The following is a 16,072-nucleotide window of genomic DNA, read 5'->3' as shown; positions in this document are numbered from 1 at the left end:
TTAAACTGGATGCTGTATGTTTTCCATCAACTTCATGCAGCATTCAACTTGGCTTTAGTGCGCGTGCCAGTAGTTCCTCTGTGTAATAATTAATTCTGAACTGGTCGTCTTATTCAACTCGATAAATCTTACTTTAAAACCGTGGCTAGTGTGGTATTATCACAGCCTTTTTAATGCACGTTTGCAAACGGACTGGTTAACAAATAGCACGCCACCCATGCTAGTGGGGGATGGGTATGGGCTCGCCCTTGACAAAGGTCGTTTTCTGCGTAGAACTCCATTTTGTTTGAACGAAACTTCACGTACGCTCGTTCCCGAAAGCTGTCGTGACGTCAAAATCGTCATGCAGTATAAAATCAGAGTCCCACCCATTCTAGATCATTCCTGGATTTTGTCTGAGGTGAGTAAACGTGTCGAGCTGTGTAGTCCGTGCGAGATTTTGAACAAAAACATTTTTCGACGGTTTTATTTAACACGTTTCGTGAAGTTTACAAGGAGAGTCATGTAAGAAGACATCATTTAAATTCGTTACATGATCCTAACGTGTCGATTACTTTTGTTCTTTGTTCTAGGTGTGGCCAACGATATCTCAGTGAAGATTTGGCGTCGAGGATTTTCAACTGTGTTTGAAGACCAAAACCAAATATTTTCATTATTTTTTCCTACTCAAGTAATGGACATTTGATTACTACTTTTTGCCTCCCGACTTTTCCAGAAGGAAAACCTAGAGCTCACAATCCCGCCCATTAAGCTTTTTTTTCAACCATAATATAAAGTCATGACAGTTAACGTTCTGAAACTGTTATAACTGAAGTTTGTTGCTGTAGCTAAAGCACAATATAATTTAGCTACCCGAGACGCAGAGGAGAGGTATACATAGTAAGTGTTCAACCGATTTGATTCCAAATTGAGAGAATTATAGTGATATTTAATGTGTCTTGCCATAAATTATATAAAATATAAATCAAGCAGGAAATAATCGACTGTAGCGAGATAGCGCGTAGTGTGGCTGGATTAAGCTATTTTAAGCATTTGCTCCTAGTCAGCTAGTGTTAGCATATGAGCTCGCACAGCAAAGTCTACAGAGCCTGAGTGCTCTGTGTCTCTTTGTGTGTGAGACTGGTTTGCCAATGAAAATTATTTAAACAATATGAATACAGGACCAATTCATCATCGCTATCCATAAGCAATCTGTACATAAAGATTGCCAAGGGTAAGAAGGGCAGGAAGTGATTTAATTTTGATGTCGCTAAAGCTTTTTTGAAGGGAGAGCTCATTGGAACCAACCAACGCAATCTACACATAAAGATTGCAGAACCTGATCCTTCTGGACTTGCAATCTGAAAGTGGATGCTATAAACATGTGTTCTTTTTTTCTTTTGTGACTTGACAATGCTTTACTGTTAGCGTTTTCATGTTGGCTAGTTCTTGTTCTGCGCCGGGTCCGTTTTCGTTAGTTTATTTTACTGTGCATTAGTATATTATTTGGATATGCTTTGACCGTTGCAATCTCACGATAAAGATTGCTTTCTGTGGAACCGTTTTAGGCGTACGGATGAGGAATTTGAAGTTAGAAAAGCGCTTTGCGAGTTATCTTTAAAATGGCGGATATGTTGTTCTCTGAGGAACACTCAAGGCAATAGAGGCTCAGGTTGTCCAACCTCTGGAAATACAAGAGTCGGGGGCATTTTCCATAATAGCTTCACTCGGATCTAATTCATTTACTGGATTTCTAAGTGGACGTTGCTATTAGCTGTGTGTTGGTGCTACGATGGTAGCCCATTGCTCGGTGTATAGACCAAACGTGGCGTGTTTTTCTTTCTTCAAAATGGCGCTTGTGGCTTCATCATGTGAGGCTTTCTTGTTGTTTTTGCCTAACGTCCGCCATGAAGTGGTTAACAGAGAGGGTTGGCCATACATGGCGCTTCAGCGAATCGTAGCTTGAGAAGGGCACTCCTGGGGCGGCTCGTGTCAACCCTGACTATGAAAGCCAGGATGTGTGACAGATGGCTGATGCATCCGTCCTCCTTTACAGCTCGGGTCCATTATACAACAGAGCCTTTGTCAGTCTCGCATATTGGCTTATGTACAATTGAAGCATTTGAGGGAAGGGACATCTACTTGACACTATCTGTGGGGTCGCATTGTGATAATGCTATAGGTGACGCTTTTATAAGGTTAGGGGTACATGTAAATATTCCCTTTCCCTATCATTTATTTAGTATTTATTATTCAAGTGGATGTAGACGTAATAGGCGATTGCCTTAATCACCCTTTCATCCATCATACTCGTGTTACATTGTTAAGAACGGCTATAGTTTCCAAAGTCATAATCCAGTGCTGTTGTTAGCCTGTTCAACCTTGTGAACATTATCTGTAACAGTTGTGGCATTTTCAGGAATTGTGTTGTATGTCCCGTGTTTCGGAGTTCGTTTCTGAATTGTGAGGCTTTAAAAACCTCTACAACCACAGTTAAACGGGTAAGACCAAACATGATTTTTCACATGCCATTTGACAGATCATAACACAACTCGCCCCGGTTACTAAGACTGGAGCCTAAATTGTGCTGCCTAAATTTCACACTTTTTTAAAAATCATTTAAACATTCAATGCATGCTGTATTCAGTGTCCTGTCCTAAAGTTACTCAGTGTACCCAGCCGAGTGATTTCAAATTTCACAGCAAAAGAGCGCGTTACGAACTGTTGTGTCGGCTGTGAAGTAGCTCTCAGTGGTGTGTTGCCCGGCTTTTAAAGGAGCCTTTGAGATTAGGTATAAATAGTTGCCACTGCAGAGGCAGTCCTAAATGACGTCGCCAGACATTTACCCATAATAAGAAACGCCCCTCCTCTATGTTATTCGTTTGAACCCAGGTCTATTATGTTCTAAGTAGATGCACATTTAACAAGACAAAGCAGGCCACTAGCTACTCAGTATTCTGCCGTTTTTGCTTTGTTTAGTGAAGGTTTTTTGTTTTGTTTTTTTTGGTGTTTTTTTTTTCATCCCAGTCGTCTTTCAGGAGAACTTACTTTCTACTGACTGCAGAGATCACATGTCGCCACTCGAAGGCGCAAGTGGACGTGCATGTCAGTCTACTGATGCTGTCAGCAGAGCGAAATTTGTCAAGCAATTATTATTATTTTCTCTCCTTATGAATTGCCTTTTTTCTGTCAAGAAGTGGGGCCTACAAATTAAAAATATATATATTGTTGGGAGTAATTGCAATTAGAATGAACATACATTGTACCTCATTTTAAAATTGTCCTTTTTTTCAATTTTGTTATTATTATTATTATTTTGCTACTTTAAATATGAATCATCTACAAACTTTCAAGAATGTGCTTCCTACTTTTTATCATTTAAGTCTCTTTGGCCCCCTGGAATACAGGTTCATCCATGATTCTTAATTGATTCTTCTACTTCAGATCCCTTAGAGGTGTGTGTGTGTCTGTTAGTGTGTGGGGAAGAGGAGAGGGAGGAATTGTAAGTATGAATGTTTGTTGCTATGTGCTAGTATTTCCCCGAGCAGTGATGTAGCCAGGGCTTCTTATTCACCAATACTGGAACGATTGTGCATGATGTTTTCCATGTGCGATATTGAAGTGTGAATAGTTGCATTGAAATATGAGTGTAGTTAGATATGGGAAGGGAATAACAAAATTTGTCATACTGACAAACTAGGCCTTGTAGTTAGAATGAAATTAATTTAAATAAAAGTTAAAATTTCAAACTTCCACGCACAGCTGGACTGTTAACCATTTAAAAGGATGTACCACACTGCTTGACTTAACAGATTGATCATACTGGAGATGAAACATGTTTGTCACTCTGAATTAAAGCTGTGAAGTCAAAGAGTGTGCAGTAAGCAGGTTTTAACGTGTAGTCAAATGAATGATGTAAAGGCAGAAATCATACCTATATGAATGTAAATATGCTGTTAGACCACAAAAAAGTACAGAAAAAGAGCAGTGTGTGTGAGAAATGACTGCATCCACGCAATCTAAACCCCATAGTTAAATCACTAAGTCCCATCAATGTTTGACCATACCTTGAATTTCAAAAGCACATGCACTTTCTAAGTGTTAAAGCAGCCGAAAGGTGAGTCCAACATGATGAAGCTTCTAACAGTTTTCTCTTTAAACACACATCTCTGTAGCCTTAATATTTTGCCTGCTGTGTAGTGTGTGGCTGGTGTGTATCCTAATTGACACCCCTAATATGATCATCTACCAGTGTGAATGGTGCTTGTTTCACTCATGAATCTAAAGTAATAAGCACTAAACACCAGTACAATCACAAAGGGAAGTCACAATCACAAAGTCTTATGAGGTGAATTGCCAAATGAAATTAGAGAGGCGTGCCAAGGTTTTCCTTCCCTCTTGCCAGCTCACACATCTTTGTTCCTTGTTTGTGATGTAATCAGTTATGACTCATCTGTCATATCTATGAGTACATTTTCCCTATTGTGTAATTTTAGGCCTGTGCAAACACTTTCTCCTCATACTTTATTTTTTCACAATGTAGAGGTCAAGTGCGACTAAACTTTGTAGTGAATAAAATCCTCTGAAATATGGGGTATGACTGCAATGATGAAGGCTGTTTCTTTTCATCGGTTAGTAATACAACAGCACTTCTGAAGAACTAACTCACAGCGTCTGATTTTGACAGAGAAATGAGTTGAGGTGTAGAATTGGTAATAGGAATGCTGGTTTTTATTGTTCTCAAATGATATTAAGGAGATTAACTTCCCTTGTTTTCGAAAATCTTGGTTGTGTGTCTATTATTCTATGTTATCTTGAGGTTGGAAATGAAACTTGTCAAGTTGTGAAGGAGGGGGGATCTTCCCCTGTTGCACAGAAGGGTTGATTCAGCACTTTTATCATCTCTACTCTACTCTCTTCATCTACTCTTTGACACTATGGTGCAGAATGCACAAGTTGGTTGTGAAATGGAATATGCCCAGGATGATCCCTTTCTTGGTTCCAATGAGCTCCATTCAAAAAACATTAGACTTTCTAGTTAATATTCAGGAGTAAATGGTAGCCTTTTTACTTCTCTATGGCAAGATGATGTGTCACTGTTTGTATTACTTTCCAACAGGGAAGCACAAGTGCTTTCATTGATTATTTAATTTGACTTGAAAATCTAACAATGCACCGCTTCATAAACTAAGCGGTGTGGGGGCAGTCTGGTGGGTGTATGATATCGTGTTGGATGTGTGCACATAACTGTCTTGTGTTTTCCCCTTCCCCTCCCCTCTCCAGTCGCACCGATGGCAGTGGTGCCTTATAAACCGAGAGACGCCCTGGAGGCAGTGGAAAACCTCCTTGGGAAGGATGGCGAACTGCGCAGCCTTGAGGGAGTCGCGAAAGTCTACAGGTGAACATTTGTGCCACAATACACACCTTTGTTTCTCTTCAAGTTTGGTCCTTGTCCGCTCACCTAATCACCGTTGCATTTTCAGCCATACCACTTTTACACCTACAAGCACAGGGCTTTATTAAAATGACTGGCCTTCCATGAAAGAAATTACACAAATCATTATTATGTGAAAAAATACACCATCAATCATTGTAAAGCTGCCCTTGTCTAATTGAAAGCATTATGAAAATTAAAATACACAAATAAAACAAACCAGTAGCCATGAGCCACCTGTGATGTACAGATGACATGAGCTGTGATCACATATTCCACTACCACCGTCCAACTCTCCCTTCTTTCCTGTCTCCCTCAGTCTCATGAAGACTTCCCAAAAAATGGTCAACAGGTGCATGTACCTGAACATCCTGCTGCAGACCAAGTCCCATGACGTTCTGAACCGGTATGAAGTTCCTCTTGACTTGCCTCATTCACCCAACATTTAACACACACACTGAAATAATAGCGATCTTGACCTTGGCTTACTGACTTACCCTTTTTGTATGTGTGTGACTCTCTTTCTCTCTCTCTCTCATATATCCTCCCTCCCCAAGATTTATTCGTGTGGGTGGCTACAAGTTGCTGAACTCTTGGCTCACCTACTCCAAGACCACCACCAACACGCCCATGCTCCAGCTCATCCTGCAGACCCTGCAGAAGCTGCCTCTCACCGTGGACCATCTGAAACAGGTGAGGGAACGACAGGGTTCTCTGTTTTATTTTAATTTATTATCATGTGTTGGGAGATTATTCAACTGAATTGCCCTGTGGGGCCAAATTAAATGTTCAGGTTCATTCTCATGCTGATGATATTTTGCAAGTGATGTTGTGTATGTGAGTTTGTTTACAGTGCTTGTTGTCCTCCCATAAACAGAACAACACCGCCAAACTGGTGAAGCACTTGAGCAAGAACGGTGACACAGATGGTGAGTATTTTCTCTCTTTCTTTGTTTTTTTTTTCTCCTGTGTTGTTGCTGTCTATTTCTAGGCCACAATCGGGCACAGTCCCTCTCATTGGTTGCTTAAGTGAAAACAGTAGTATAACATCACTTGTGATGTGTCCTTGTTAACCACCCTAATGTGTGCCGGGTGTCTCTTGCAGAGTTGAGGAAGCTGGCGTCCATAGTGGTGGAGGGCTGGATGAGCATCGTCCGCTCCCAGAGCGTCTCCACCAGCGGGGCATCGCCATCAGGTAAGCAGCAAACTCTCAGCTTTCACTCTCCCTTCAAACTTTCATTCTATTGGATCTTTGCCTCGCCAAATGAATGTAGTTACACCAAGCTCCACATAGCGTTCCAGTGGCAGAACTGCATTCAATTGGCGAGAGTCCAGATTTCCGGTTAGAAATATAGCATTTCTGACCTGTAAATTGATCACAATGTGTATGATCAGGCACAGTACGTTTATGCTATGTTGTGCTGTCTTTTTGAGCAAATGTGGATTTTTTTTTCCTACTTTGCCATTCACACCTGCTTTTCAAGGCTATTTTCCTCTATGTCTTGACACTCTTGTTTCCCTTTTCTCTTGGCATTCATGTTTTGCCACGCTGCACAAAGGCCTCCTTGATGGCTCTCTGGGTCCTTCTGTCTCGTTCTTCAAAGAGAGACAGTGTTTACAAGAGGGAGTCCTGTTTTCAAATCTGTGCATGACCTGTGTGTCTTTATCTACTTGGCTTTTGTCAGATAAAAAGAAGAAGAAGGAAGAGGGCAAGTCTCGGTCGGAGGCCAAGGGCATGGACAGCAAAGGTGGCGAGGAGGAGAAGAGGAAAGACAAGCCCAAGGCCCATGCCCCCAGCCATGCCAAGATTCGCTCCATAGGTGCGTTATAGCCTGCCCAGACAAACCTGGCCACGCTTTATTCATTTGAAATTGGACTTTCACAGCTCTCTCTCTCTCACACACACACACACACACACACACACACACACACACACACACACACACACACACACACACACACACACACAAACTGTGTTTGTTTTTTATCACTGCAGCCTAAGGACTTTTACTCCCTCATTTTGAAACATTCACGTCATCTCTTTCTGTCTGCCGTTGCCCCCCAGGTTTGGAGATGGACACACCTGCTCCAGCTCCCGCCAAGAAGATCCCCGTTGCACCCATCCTTGGGGACAAGTACAATATCAAGCCAATGGTCAGCAAGAGACCCAGGTAACGTATTCATCACTCACTAGCTTGGTTTTATTGAGTGTGTTGGAAGTGTTGTGTTTTAGGGTTTTGGTATTGTTTATGCTCTGACAGTGAAACTCAAACTTTGTCCCACTATCCTCTCTCCTCTCCTCTCCTCTCATTTCTTCTCTCCTTTCTCCTCCCTCCTCTCTTTTCTTTCTTCTCTCTCCTCTCCTCATCTCAGTGGTGGTCCAGCGGACACCCCACCCATGGAGAAGAAGTACAAGCCCCTCAACACCAACTCCACCAAGGAGTCTCGCGTCAAACTCATTCCCGCTCAGCGTAAGTAGTCTCCCCCACCCAACTCATGACAGACACACAGTCTTGCTCGTCCGCTCTTTCTGTTTTCTTGGTTTACATTTCAGTCACGTGATCTGCCTTTTCCTCAGTGTCTGTTTACACCAGTGACTCATCAACCCCTTCCTCTCCTCCTCTTCCTCCTTCTCCTCTTCAGCCATGGAGTGTACTGGCTTCTTGGATGCCCTCAACTCGGCTCCCGTTCCGGGCATCAAGATCAAGAAGAAGTCCAAGACCAAGGCCTCCTCGCCCACCTCTGCCAAGGTAGGGCTACCATCCATCCCCTCAATCTACTGTACGCTCAGGGAATTACTAGAATGTGTGCAAATTATGTGTTTCAGGTATTAGGTTGTTTATTAGCTGATCGCAAAACCATGAAGAGTTGAATTGATTGTTTGCAAACAGTATCGCTGTAGTAGTGGGGTCACTGACCAGTTAACCAAACGTGATCCAGATCAACATTAATGCCAATCTCTCTCTCTCTCTCACTCTCTCTCCAGCCGTCTCCGTTCGACTCTACGGGTAAGCCGGTCCACCCCAACGCTCAGCCCAACAAGCCCTCGTCGCCCGAGGCCCCCGCGTCCCACGCCAGCCCTGCTGAGGAGGGGCCCCAGGAGATGGAGCAGCCCGGCACCCCCGTCCCTGCAGAGGACCCCGAGGCCATGGACACCTCCACCACCTCTGGTAAGCCTCCTCCTCGCTCCTTACTCTACTTATTGGACCCTACTACATGTACTCAAAACATGTACTCAAAATACTTTTTTATTTAACCTTTTGTTTTGCTAGGAAATGCTAGTCATTACTTCACAGGCCCCAACTTCATGCACTCAACACATTTCTTTATTTAACATTTTTTGTTTAGCCAGGAAATTGACATTAAGACAAAGCAGCTGTTCAGCCAAGAAGTCCAGGTCAATAATGTAGCTTTACCTACACAGGGTCTAACTTGACTCTTAAATTGTTAACCCAACAATATACTGAAACCTCTGGATGAGTATAGACAAGCTCATATAACGCCCACAAACTCTTTTTTTTTTAAACAGTGCCTGTTTAAATGCATGACTTTAAAAGATGTTTCTGCTTTCCTCTGAAGGTGAGAAGCCTAATGCCCTGGCTGAGCCCAAAGGGGAGGAGGAGAACCTGACCAAGAAGGGGAAGAAGAAGAAGAGCGTGACGTGGGCCGAGGAGGAGCAGCTCAAGGAGTACTTCTACTTTGACCTGGACGAGACCGAGAGAGGTGAGAAGGAGGACGAGAAATTCTAGCGGTAGTTTCAGCAGGCTAAATCAGCATACGTGTAGCTCACATTTTTAATTTATGCAATTGCAGTTATTTATTTAGACGTAGAGGTGAAGCAACTCTTAACGCCCCTTCTCTCAAGTCTACTAATCTGGCACATACAGGTAGACTGAAATAGCATTCATTCTATTAGTTCTGGTGGTATTCAGGGTCCGATATCAGGCTTGACAGAGTTTGTTTGCAATAAAAAATAAAATGGTGATTAGGGTTTGTTATTTAAAAAATGTTAAGGGTTCATGCTCAAGATTTTCTTCTGCGATTAGGGCTGCGTTAAGCCTCAGAAACGTTGTCAATTTACTTCCGTAATAGAAGTAACCTGAAGTAAAGTAGTAGTAAGTAGTTAAGCGATTATCTAGTTTGATTGTGCTGCACATGGTGTTGCAGCAGTTGTAGAATGTAGAGTGTTCTCATTCATCCATAAGTGGTTAAATAACTGATGTTGCTCCTTCCAGTGAACGTAAACAAGATCAAGGACTTTGGCGAGGCGGCCAAGCGCGAGCTGATGATGGACCGGCAGACGTTTGAGATGGCGCGGCGACTCTCGCACGACACCATGGAGGAGCGGGTGGCCTGGTCGCTGCCGCGCGCCCTCAGCCTACCGGCCTCGCTGGTCACGCCCGGCGCCAACAGCAGTGAGAAGCTGACGCAGAGGGACCGTGAGATGGGCATCCTGCAGGAGATCTTCCTCAGCAAGGAGAGGTACGTACCTGTGGAGAGACACCGGGAACTTGGAAGGACTTAAAATACCAGAAAGAGAGAGAGAGAGAGAACTTTTTGTCATTGGATCTCACTTAGTTGGTTTTAGAGATGAAGAGGGATTTGAAGTTGGTGGTGATATTGTTGAATTTGATAGTGACGTTTTGAATATTATGATCATGGGGTGGTGGTGTGATAAGGTTTAGCAGCAGCAGTGGTATTTTTATTTTATTTATTTTTTTGAGGCTGAGTCTAATGATGGTTGTGTGAGGTTTCAGTGCCTAGAGTAATGATGTGTCTCTTGTTCTTTTGTTCTCTAGTGTTCCAGACTGCCCCAAAGAGCCTGATCCTGAACCCTATGAGCCCATGCCCCCACGTCTCATTCCCCTGGACGAGGTAACCACACACACACACACACACACACACACACACACACACACACACACACACACACACACACACACACACACACACACACACACACACACACACACTTCACTCATGTCAAACATATAGCCAACATATAACTGCTGTTTGACGACATAGACTCACAATGCGTCTTCATATTGCGTAGATAAAAAATGTTGCTTTGTTTTTTTTGTGTTCTGTTGTTTGTTGTGTTGTATTGTTATGCAAGTTTGAAACATGCACCTGACTGAAATGTACAGGAACACTTCAGCTCACACGTTTGTTTATTCTCTCTCTCTCTCTCTCTCTCTCTCTCTCTCTCCCCATCCCTGTTCTTCTTCTCCTGTGCTTCAGGACTGTACCATGATGGAGGAGCCCTATGTGGACCAGACGGAGAGCGGTGCCGCCTCCTCGGGCATGGTCCAGGACAACAACAAGGGGCTGCCGCCCGTCTTGGCCAACCTGATCGGCAACCTGGGGGGCCCTGGCACAACCGCCGCCGGCCCCGGCCCCCAGATGCAGGGCAATTCCGCGGCCCCTGCCAACAACCCCGCTCTCAACGTTCAGGAGCTGCTCACCTCCATCATGGTAAGGACGGGGAACGCACGCGTCACATGACATTGCATTGATGGCACCAGAATGAGGAGTTTTTTTACTGTGTTTCTGTGTTGGTCAATGTGTGCAAGGCATCGCATTGGTAGTAGAATGAATGCTGCTGTTTGCAGCTGGCATTGTAGCATGCTCAGAAACAATGCATACATTATTTGTGTATCATTTTACAGGGCTGATAGTATTCAGTTTCCATGCCTGATTTCAGGCTTGACAGAGTTTGCAAAAATAAAAACATTGATAATAATTAACCATTAGGTTATTCTTATCTCAGAAAGTGTTACACGTTTAGGGTTTTCTTCTACTATCAGGCTTGAATAATGGTCATACACAGGCTATTAAATGTTTGAATAATGTGTCAAAATAGGCCTACGTTACGTCACTATGCAGTAGCTTGTCGTTGTCGTTAGAGCAGGGGAAAAAGTTCAGGCTCAGGATTTTTTTTCACTATCACCCCTGATTTTAACTTGTAAGTATGTTTGTGGACATTCACAGAACTGTGTGAATAGTTCTGACTAGTTCATTTGTCAATTTGTTGTATTGTTACCGTCGTCATGTCTTGATTTTGAAATGCTGACTATGTTCACAGGGTGCCGGAGGGAACCAGTCGGCAGAGGACCTGATCAAGCAGCCCGACTTCTCGGACAAGATCAAGCAGCTGCTGGGCTCCCTGCAGCAGAGCCAGAACCAGAACCAGAACCCAAACCAGAACATGCCCAACAACATGCCGCCAGGTAGACCTCAGAACTATTGATATAACTACCGGTACTGTTGTTGTGTTAACCCATTGTGTCCTGGGGCGACATATACGCTGCATTCAGGTTCTTGAGATTTGAGCTGTTTTATTAAAAATGTGGGTATGATAGAGCTGAATGAACACATCACAATGCAAGGGGAGGGTCTTGGCTTTTAAATGTAACTCATTTCATGTTTGTATGTGCTTCGGAGGCTGAGATATTTAGGATTTAATAGGAAGAGGGCACCCTTTCCCAAAAAGGACTTAGGACAAAATGGGTTAAATACACTATACTGGTAGAAGCACTCGTGGGCTGTTATTGTGTTAAGTAGTGATGATTGATGAATATACTTAACTGTTCCTTAACTACAACGATGTGGAGAATCTAATTTGTAATGTTTGTGTCTTTGTCCTTTCCAGTGCCTACGGGTCTCTTGGGTCACGGGCCCGGCATGAACATGCCCATGAACATGAACATGCCCATGAACGGCGGCTACCCGCCCAACAAGCCCCCGGGCCCCGGCGGTCCCCACTACAACCACCCCATGCCCCCGCACGGCCATGGGCCCCCGGGCTTCAACGCCGGCGGACCCCCCGGCGGACCCCGCATGATGGGGCCCCCTCCCGGCGGCCCCGGGGGTCCTGGAGGCCCTGGAGGCCCTGGAGGCCCAGGGGGGCGCGGCGGAGACAACGGCAACTACTGGGGAGACGACTCGATGCGCGGCGGACCGCACCGGGGAGGACACTTCCACCGGGGCCGAGGCAGGGGAGGAGAGCCGGGCTTCAGGGGGAGGGGCCGCGGAGGGCCCCGCGGAGGACACAACAACATGGGTGGTAAGTCAACCAGATAAAGACCAACATTGTTTTTGAAGAAACGCACCCCACCGTCCTCAAGCATGGCAACGCCCCCCCAACCAACAGTATAATGCTGAAGATTACAAATAAATAAAATTCATACATACATACATACATACACACCTAAATAAATAAATAAATAAATAAAGCTACTTTTCTGCATGCTATTGTTGATTATGCAGTATTATTATTGTACAGCTCTCTAGAATGATGTGAGGGCTTCCATTCACTGTGAATTGGTCTTCCCAACACCCTCTTTGTCAACGCCCCCAAGGGCTCTCTCCAACACAGTGGGGGCTGTAGTGCCCCCGTTGAGGAACACTTAAAAAGACGAAGCTGCTTTCACATATCCCATAAAGTAATTGGATTGGTAGAGGGTAAATCAAGGCAATTCAGATGATCAATAATAAGTTTTGGTTGTGGGGGAGTAAAATTAAGTATTTGGATTCGCGCCGTGTGTCTATAAAGTCTCTCCCTTCTCTCCTATATGTTCTCAGACATGCCATAGGCCTGTATGTCTAATGTGTCCCCCTTTTGCTCTCTCCTGTCCTCAGACATGTCGAAGAGGGCTGTGTGTCGGCACTTTATGATGAAGGGCAACTGCCGGTACGAGAACAACTGCGCCTTCTACCACCCCGGGGTCAACGGACCACCCCTGCCCCCCAATCACCCCGCATACTCTCAACACTCCCAACACTGACAGTCTCACCTGTAACACCCCAAACTCTCCTTCTCCTCTTCCTCCACCCCCTCTCTCATCTCCCCACAGTGTTGGGCACTGAATCAACTCAATTAACTCAAAGTAACACAATCACACATCCAAAAGAGCAGTGATCATTGGGACACTTCCCTCGGAGTGACACTAGGGGGCAGTTGGACTTGCATAAAAGACGCTGCTGCCATTGTGAGTTCCCGTGGCTGCCTTGACGTTTCAGATTCGCCTGGCAGGGGAGGACTCCACTGGACCAGCCCCAAGCCCTGCCACACCCAGTGGTCAAATGGCCAGTACCTTTCCTTGCTTCTCACGAGCGCCTCTGCTCGCATGCCTCTCCCTGGCGGCCTTGTGATAACGAACACTACTTCTCTAGTCGTCTATATGTTCACCAAACCAGGCTCTGGCGGGAGCGAATAATGTGCTGGAACGGCTCAGAAAGACTGTTGTGGTGTTCGAGGTGGCCGTCTAGACGTGTGAGCCGAGGAGCATTGTGCTTTTTTTTCATACACTTTTCTGTTTTGTTTTTGTTTTGTTTGTTTGCTTTATTTCCCACCTTATGTCAGTGGAGATTGTAATCCCCCCCCCCATGTGTCCCCCTCTATGACCACTAACGAGAGTGAACGCAGGCAGGCAGACACAGGCTAGATAACAAGGATATGGCCAATGCTCACGGCACTGTCCTACACTCATTCCATCTTCCTTTTCTAAGAGCCCTGCATTTCTCCTCTCCGGTACTTGTGATGCCCTATCCAAATCCAAAAAATGAGTGACAAACATATCTATATATATAGAGAGAGAGAGACAGAGAGAGAGATTTTACAGAGTTCTATTTTTTACTATTTAACAACGACAGGTTTAAGTATTAGGCATTTCATAAGCCCCTCTCTTTGAGCCCAGTGCATTTGTGCTGTTCCTTCCCACTGAATGGTATGGCTCAAGGACAAAACGTGAGATGGAAACTGTTTCGACTTCTTCACGACAAAACAAAGTGCAATCTCGTGAAAAGTTTGGCGTTTTGTGGCCTTGAACTTTTTTTTTAGAACCTGGAGTATGCATGAAGGATATACCTGCTGTTGAAGACAGCAGAACTCCGCAAGAAATTCACACTAAAGGAACAAACTTTTTTTTTTTTCATGAAGAGGTTGTATTGCCCGAGACTTTGCTTGACAATTGTGTGCGGCTTAATTTTCACAGTCCACGAGAGAATGACTTCCATTCCGAGAAAAAAAAAAAAAAGTCTCGTCACACCACACATCTGATGGCACACTTTCTTTTTCTTTTTCCTTTTTTTGTGTTGTTCATTTTACTTGTTTTGAGGCGTGTGTTCCTCTACGGCTTTCCCATGTGAATTCACCTCTTTTTTGTTGAGTCTACACAAGAACACAAAAGACCACGGGCCTATACTAAGAAGCTGGTTCAGTAGTTAACCAGGGTAAGACCTAAACCATCTATAGAAGAGCCTGGAGTCCTCATTTTCTTAAGAGCAATTCTTAAATCATCTAATAGAAGAGCAAGAAAATGAGGACTCCAGGCTCTTCCATTAGATGATTTACCTCTTAACTGATGATTTACCTCTTACTCCTGAAGCAGCGTGTTGGTTATACCCCTCTGAAGAAGCAGCTCTCTGCCTAAGGACTTGTGTGTGTTTTTGCTGCTGCTGCTGCTGCTGCTGCTGCTGCTGTTGTTGTCTCTGCTGCTCTTGGCCCCCATTGTACCCCGATAACTAAAGAGACACCTGTCAGGTCCAGTAGACATCACTTGGTTTGACGCCTTATACAAATACCATAAATACATAGACTTGATGATTATGCCCCAAAGAAATATGGGGAGGATGCAGTATTATACACAGATCAGATGAGACGTATGCACTGGCATGAAAGCTAATGACCACTGATTAGGCTACATTCTGGTTCATTCAGGCCTTGGTTAACCTGTCACAGGGCACACCCATCTTCCACTCTTCTCTTTTTTTCTTTGGATTTTACTATGGCCTTTGACTACAAACTTTGATTACTGTTTTGGAAAGTTTGCCACTGGCTTTTGAAATTGTACCGTTTCTTTCCCCTTTCTTTGACTGTTCATTTGCGACATTGATGGGATTTGGTTGGTTGATTGAACATTAATTCAAATGGATATGTTTTTGCCGTACCAGTTTAATTGTACCTGTAACATTGTGACAATCATGGGGTGGTACAGCATGCGTTGGTTATCTCAACGTAGATTGAATGTTGTAACGTGCCAGGTGAGCTCGGCTGAGCTTTGACAGTGTACATTCATTTCACCGTCCCATGTTATTGAGCTCTATTCATTTTCGTGTGTGTGTGTGTGTGTGTGTGTGTGTGTGTGTGTGTGTGTGTGTGTGTGTGTGTGTGTGTGTGTGTGTGTGTGTGTGTGTGTGTGTGTGTGTGTGTGTGTGTGTGTGTGTGTGTGTGTGTGTGTGTGTGTTGCGAATGCCGGAAGCTGAAAAGTGGGGTCATGAACCACTCTGGGCCAAGCCTATTCCAATTGTTTTCTGTGAAAACGGTGGCCTTCATGTCTCTTGTGGGACCGTAACTTTGTTTACTTTTTGTTAAGGTTTTGTTTATTTTGAAGGTCTGCCCCCTCCTCGCCTTCGCTCGTTTGGTTGAGTTTTGCTTATGGGTTTCTATTTTTATACATTATTAATAAATTTGCTTTTTTTTTTTTTAAGAAAAAAAACCCCTCGGTGCTGAAGGGGTTTCTTTTTTGTGTATAGTGATGTGTGTGCGTGTACTTGTCTGAGTGGATAGACACATGCACATGATGTAAATTGTATAGTATTCACACATTGTCATAAGTATTTTGTACATGAATTAATAAATGTGGGAAACAAAAACTA

General features: G+C 44.1%; 1 protein-coding gene across 3 annotated transcripts; it reads left to right on the top strand.

Annotated features, from left to right (window-relative positions):
- The first annotated feature begins 3 nt into the window (after positions 1-3).
- Positions 4-16,072, top strand: ppp1r10 (protein phosphatase 1, regulatory subunit 10). 3 transcript variants are annotated; one of them, XM_063185884.1, is made up of 19 exons: positions 4-400; positions 573-879; positions 5,263-5,377; positions 5,733-5,819; positions 5,971-6,106; positions 6,291-6,342; positions 6,519-6,608; positions 7,099-7,233; positions 7,479-7,584; positions 7,787-7,884; positions 8,057-8,163; positions 8,400-8,583; positions 8,993-9,136; positions 9,649-9,895; positions 10,213-10,288; positions 10,655-10,888; positions 11,499-11,643; positions 12,066-12,479; positions 13,055-16,072. In XM_063185884.1, the coding sequence occupies exons 3-19, from the start codon at positions 5,271-5,273 to the stop codon at positions 13,198-13,200; spliced, it is 2,508 nt and encodes an 835-aa protein (XP_063041954.1). In that variant the 5' UTR covers positions 4-400; positions 573-879; positions 5,263-5,270; the 3' UTR covers positions 13,201-16,072. The 3 variants fall into 3 exon arrangements, with proteins under 3 accessions (XP_063041954.1, XP_063041953.1, XP_063041955.1); XM_063185883.1 differs by having other exon boundaries at positions 4-5,377; XM_063185885.1 differs by lacking the exon at positions 13,055-16,072 and having other exon boundaries at positions 4-879; positions 12,066-13,042.

Source organism: Engraulis encrasicolus, chromosome 20, assembly GCF_034702125.1.
Source record: "Engraulis encrasicolus isolate BLACKSEA-1 chromosome 20, IST_EnEncr_1.0, whole genome shotgun sequence".
Classification (NCBI taxonomy): Eukaryota; Metazoa; Chordata; class Actinopteri; order Clupeiformes; family Engraulidae; genus Engraulis; species Engraulis encrasicolus.
Note: the sequence above shows the minus strand (reverse complement) of the source record. Positions and strands in the feature narration are given on the sequence as shown.

What these genes read in the sequence shown, in the direction of transcription:
- ppp1r10 (XM_063185884.1), top strand. Translation starts at nt 5,271, where the DNA reads ATGGCAGTGGTGCCTTATAAACCGAGAGACGCCCTGGAGGCAGTGGAA. An exon ending in ATGGTCAGCAAGAGACCCAG is followed by an intron (nt 7,585 to 7,786) that starts GTAACGTATTCA and finishes TCCTCATCTCAG; the next exon opens with TGGTGGTCCAGCGGACACCC. An exon ending in CCTCGCCCACCTCTGCCAAG is followed by an intron (nt 8,164 to 8,399) that starts GTAGGGCTACCA and finishes CTCTCTCTCCAG; the next exon opens with CCGTCTCCGTTCGACTCTAC.